Source organism: Colobus angolensis, unplaced genomic scaffold (assembly GCF_000951035.1).
Source record: "Colobus angolensis palliatus isolate OR3802 unplaced genomic scaffold, Cang.pa_1.0 Scaffold439, whole genome shotgun sequence".
Taxonomy (NCBI): domain Eukaryota; kingdom Metazoa; phylum Chordata; class Mammalia; order Primates; family Cercopithecidae; genus Colobus; species Colobus angolensis.
Window position 1 is genome coordinate 1,323,463 of NW_012117810.1, and position 6,170 is coordinate 1,329,632.

The 6,170-nt window shown below is 39.0% G+C and overlaps 1 protein-coding gene across 1 annotated transcript; it reads left to right on the top strand.

Annotated features, from left to right (window-relative positions):
* Positions 1–2,730: 2,730 nt before the first annotated feature.
* Positions 2,731–3,781, top strand: APCS (amyloid P component, serum). The gene is made up of 2 exons (XM_011957185.1): positions 2,731–2,891; positions 3,011–3,781. Exons 1-2 carry the CDS (start codon positions 2,828–2,830, stop codon positions 3,616–3,618), a joined length of 672 nt encoding a protein of 223 aa, XP_011812575.1. The 5' UTR covers positions 2,731–2,827; the 3' UTR covers positions 3,619–3,781.
* Positions 3,782–6,170: the final 2,389 nt, after the last annotated feature.

A 6,170-nucleotide genomic window follows, 5' to 3' on the forward strand; every position in this document is an offset into this window, starting at 1 on the left:
CCTTGAAGTGCAGGCTGTTCTCTTCTAAGGCCTGAGAAGCATATTCCAGGGAAGGAAACTAAACAACAGAATCAGACTCCACTTTTTCTCCATTTTCCAATTCTACTATAGATCCTACCTTCCAACCAAGCTTTTCTCTTCACAGTGTATGAACACAACATTTTTATATTCAACTACAAACCCTGGCACTTGGCCTCAACAGCTATGTAAAGCCCTTATCTCCAAGCTCTCTCACCATGAGTCTAAGGCTGTGTCACTTATCCCTAAGACCTGTTCCCTGGACTCATTTCCCATTAGAGAAGACTCTCATCTACATTAATTTGCAAACCATTTTTTGTTAAAGAGAATGATTATTTATTTATTTATGAAGAAAACTAAAAGCATCTGGTGAGCCCTGTGTTCTCTGAGTTTTATGGCACTTATTAATTCACATCTGGAAATGTTAGGGAATTGCATAGTCCCTGGTTTCTCAAGAAAGGTTACCTTCCTGCTCCTACTTCCAGCATTACCTGGTCATATTACTCAATTGTATTCTACTTTTTGTTGCTAATAAACTGTTTCTTGTATAGAAAAAATCCTCACTCAAAGTTGAGTCCTTTGATTCCACAGTATGTAATAGTTTATTTTCATGTGTAAGAAAAATTGTTAGATAAAATCAATGATCTAAATATAAATAAGTCCTAATACCAAGATTCAGCCTAGAAGGGATCAGAGATAAACACAATAATAGGTATAATATGAGACAGATAGTGGTAACAGCCATAAAGACTCTAAAATGATGGTAATAATAACCATTCAGATACTGTTCCATGTACTTTATGTGTATCATAGTATCTCATTTATCTTTAGAGAAACACTGTGAGGTAGATAGTTTTATCTTCATTTCGCAGAGAAGGAAACTAAAGTTCAGAGGGGTTTAGTGACTTGCAGAATAGTCAGCCACTAGTAAATGGCAACATTGGAATTCTATCCCAAAGTCTTTTATCTTAACCATATGGGAAGTACAAAAGAGGGAAAATAACGTATACTTGGGACATTAGAAAAGTTTTCATGAAGCAGAATGTTTTCTATTTTTCATATTTTTTGTATAAATTCAAGGCATACAAGTTTAGTTTTATTACATAGACAGCAATAACATAGTGGTGAAGTCTGGGCTTTTAGTATAACCATCACCTAAATAAGCTTGAGATTAATGTTGAAAAATGGTTGGAATTCCAAGAAACAGAAAAAATATAAGAGAGAAATTCAAGACAGAATGAAGGCAATGAATAGAAGTAATGAAATCAGAAAATCCAGGAATGTATAAAGAACAACATTTAGAGGGGTTTGACTGGAGAATAGGATTAGATTCTGAGATACAGCCAGGTTAAAGCCAGATTGCAAATGGCATCGGCTTCCAAGCAAATTATCTTTATCTAATTCAGGAGTCAACAGATGCATAATCCCAACTTTATCACTAACCCATACTGTGCAACAGGCCAGATAAGGCTTCACAACCTGGGCTTCCATTTAGAGAAAAAAGTAGAGAATGGAAACTCCCCAGGGATAGGAATAGGAAGGATACTTTGAACAATGATAAAGAAAGTGTATTCTTGGTGGCAGTGATTGTGTCATTGAAAAGGCTGATTAGGTCTGGGGTGAGCTAAGAGAAGAGAGAGTGAATAAGAAGCTAAACAATAGAATGAGAAACAAGACGCCATATAATTTAGGGATGAGAGAGAAAGAAATAATGTGGCTAGAAAGAGGAACATCAGTTTGATATCTCAGAGGCAGACAAGGTTTGAGTGGTGGTTAATAAACTGGACAGAGAGAGAATGAAGTAGACGTAGAAAGAATGAAGATGGAGATCTCTGGGGTTGTGCAAGAGTCAGTGACCACTGAATCCCTGGCACCTAGTGTAGTACCTGAGAATTAATGAATAAATGTGAGTATTAGTGGGGTCATCACCAAAGATGGATTAGATATACACTCAATGACCCAGGACTCAAAGAAGAGGAGAGAAAAACTTGGGGAGATGTTGACATCTCTGCAGGTAGTATGAAGTAACCAGAAAAACAAGTAATAATGAGAAATGGAAAGATCTAGGATAAGGAGGTACCATGATATGCAAAAGAAAAAAAGCGCTGAGTAGAAGTAGCAGAAAAATACTAAGCTTCATAGGGACAGAAAGTTTATTCTCCAAGTCCCTTTTTCCCCTTAGCTTTGCCTGAATGTATTACTTGATGTTGAATTAGGCAAAGGTGAAGGCACTGTTTAGGGTCTTCAGCAGAAAGTAGAATCCTAGAATATCCTACAAATAGAAGACAACTTGAGAACTATAAAAGAAAGAAAAGGCCTTGTTCCCATAGCCCACGAGAGGGTTGAGCTCAGCAATACACTCCACATGGCTCAGGAGCTTCTGGCAGAGCACAGAGCCATCAGAGAGAGGGGCCCAGAGAGCAGAGAGAGACTCTGCTGACATGGCCAGCCCAGCGCCTCATCCCATCCATAACCCTACTGCCCTGCAATGACTCTCTTCCCAGCAATAAAATCTGGGTCACAGGAGTTGGAGCTCTAGCCATCACTTGTCTCTAATAAATAACTCCCATTGATTTTCCAGCTCAGGGCCTCACCACTCCTTCACCGTAAGGGCCAGGGGGCAGACCTGGAAAATCCCTCACACATTATTGGTGCTCTTCCTCCCCTATCCTCACCCAAAGTGCATATAAACCCTGAATAGCCTGAAGTCTAAGGGTGTGAATATCAGACGCTAGGGGGACAGCCACTGTGTTGTCTGCTGCCCTCATCCTGGTCACTGCTAATGCTATAATAGCCTTAGGCCAAGAATATGAACAAGCTGCTGCTTTGGGTCTCTGTCCTCACCAGCCTCCTGGAAGCCTTTGCTCACACAGGTAAGGAGGTCAAGAAATGGTCAAGAATCATAAAGTGAGAAAATAGGTTGAAGCTGAGACATCTTTTCTCTGCATTTATGCTGAAGGTCATTTTCTTTCTTTCTTTCTTTTTCCCACAGACCTCAGTGGGAAGGTGTTTGTATTTCCTAGAGAATCTGTTACTGATCATGTAAACTTGATCACACAGCTGGAGAAGCCTCTACAGAACTTTACCTTGTGTTTTCGAGCCTACAGTGATCTCTCCCGTGCCTACAGCCTCTTCTCCTACAATACCCAGGGAAAGGATAATGAGCTAGTAGTTTATAAAGAAAGAGTTGGAGATTATAGTCTATACATTGGAAGACAAAAAGTTACCTTCAAAGTTATTGAAAAGTTCCCGGCTCCAGTGCACATCTGCGTTAGCTGGGAGTCCTCATCAGGTATTGCTGAATTTTGGATCAATGGGACACCTTTGGTGAAAAAGGGTCTTCGACAGGGTTACTCTGTGGAAGCTCAGCCCAAGATTGTCCTGGGGCAAGAGCAGGATTCCTATGGCGGCAAGTTTGATAGGAGCCAGTCCTTTGTGGGAGAGATTGGGGATTTGTACATGTGGAACTCTGTGCTGCCCCCAGAAGAGATCCTGTCTGCCTATCAGGGTACCCCAGTCCCTGCCCATATCCTGGACTGGCGGGCTCTGAACTATGAAATCAAAGGATATGTCATAATCAAACCCCTGGTGTGGGTCTGAGGTCTTGACTCAACAAGATCACTTGAAAATGAAATGACCATCTAAGAGATCTGCTCAAAGCAACTGGATACCAGATCTTACACCTGCAGCTCTTTCTTCTTTGAATTTCCTATCTGTATATCTGCCAAATTAGAAATATATATATTGGATTATGCTACCTGCATTTGTTTAGTCCTTATCATAGTCCCATATCTTTATCTTATATCTACTACTTATCTATCTACTACTTATTTGATAATTGGTGTTTCATTATCCTGAAAAATCAAATTGCCAAGTATGGGGAGGAAAACCTATAAGTAACTAGAAAGGTATATCACAAAACCAGGGCACTCAGTGAGCAGGACAGTGGCAATACTTAAAAGCTACTAACCATCATTTTAATAACGATTCAAAATATGTGTGGAATTGCAATCACAATTCTTCTGTTTCTCCAGCTACAAATTGATCAAAAAGACGTCTGAGGTTGCATCAGGGAGACAACTGTAATGAAATAAGTAAGCAGTAGTTGAGAACCTAACAGCAAGTAATTAGATAGGAAGAATAAAACTAGAAGTCAGAATGAAAACCAAAAAAGTATGAGACTGGGATGGTTTTGTATGAAGACAAACATAACTTTATGTCTCAAAAACCTCAGTAGGACTGTACAATACTTGATTTTCATAATGCTGTCCTGATGTCATCAAAAAATGTTATACTCTGAATATTGCTTACATGAATATGCTGTCTGAAATTATTCCATGGATTCACACTTCTTACAGGACATGATTTAAACCTCTAAATATGACATTGCCCTCCATAACCTGGTCCCACTTACTCTCTGAAATGTACACAGAGAATACACACAGAATAGTCTCCGAAATGGACTTTCCATGTACATTTCAGATACAATTGTTAGCAGAGCAAGTGACATCCTAACTATTACACTGCAAAATAATTGTCAGATGCTATTACTAGTAGTTATTTTTATGGTTATGAAAAGCATGGAACATAGTGCCTGGCCCATCATCAACAGATATGAGTTGCATTCCCAGAGAAGCAAGGATCCCAGAGGGAGTTTGGGCTATATATATTGGAAATAAGACAGGCTTTTCTCACTGATAATAAGTAGAGCATGAAGTCAGTGGAATCAGAAAGATAGCATCCAGAACAGTTTCAGTATGGTAACCAATGTGATGATTTCAAACTCATGAGGCCATTTGGCCAGCATGAACAGAGGCAGTAGCCAGATATGAAGAAGTAGGATAGAATCTAGAAACTCCATAAGGAGGCAATGGGGTGGAAGCAGAGAGGACCAGACAGAACCTGTGAAGATTTGCTGAAGTACTTAAATGGAGCAGCAGGGGCTTCATAAGAACATTTCAACCTCATTTCTGGTGAGGTGGTAAGATGGTTTGGATATGGTTTGTTTGCCTCCACCAAACTTCATCTTGAACTTTTATTCCCAATATGGTGTTGTTGGAAGTTGAGTCCTAGTGAAAGGCGTTTGAGCTATGGGGGTGGGTCCCTCATGAATGTTTTGGTGCTATTCTCACAATAATGAGTGAGTTCTCACTCTTATGAGAGTACATTAACTCTTGTGGGATCAGATTGGTTCTTGCCAGATTTAGCTATTATAAAACCAGGATGTCCTTTAGGTTTTGTTTTCTTTGCACATGTTCACTTCCCCTTTGACTTTCTCCACCATGTTTTGATACAACACAAAACCCCTCACCAGAAGCCAGAGGCATGATCTTGAACTTCTCAGCCTGCAGAGCAATGAGCTAAATAAACCTCTTTTCTTTATAAATCACTGAGTCTCAAATATTCTTTTATGGCAACCCAAAATGGACTAAGACAGGTAGAACTTATTTAGAACATTGAGTTGGTTAAGTAGACAGGGATTTTAGCAATATGAGAAATTATTAATTTCTGATTGACAGCTCATGAGTTAAGGCTTGCTTTATGCTTTCTTAACATTAACCACCTTTCCATAAACTTGTACTATGAGTACTAGAAGGGTCTGTCTATTCTTGCATATCAGATATTTCTATCATGTTCACTAACATTGTGTTTTGGTTTAACAATCCCTTTGCCTAGGAACCTAAAACAAGTTTTATAAATGAAACCAGTGTACTTCCAAGTGATATAATCCATTCATTCAACTATTTATTAAGCAACTTCTCAAAAATACCCCAGGCAATGCCAGGTACTGAAAATATAATATTGAGTAAAACAATCATGGTGCTTGCTATTTTGGAATTTACATTCGAATAAGTCTGTGTTAACTACATGTGGGTTTCTCCTGACAATGATCAGCCTGTATTGTAATCCATCCCTCACATGTTTAGGCTTTCTTCTATCTCAGATTGATATCATAGCCCCCTCTCACTTTCCCCTAAGTTAAAGGTATTATTTATTCTTGGTGATCATTTGGAACTACTTGCACAGATCTCAGGATAGAGTATTTGTGACAGGTTTCTTGTTCTTGTGAACCCTCTGCCTCTTAAAATGGCTCTTTTGAACAGAATCCAAAATGACTATATGTAAGCTCTTTCTTTTTTTTTTTTTTTTTT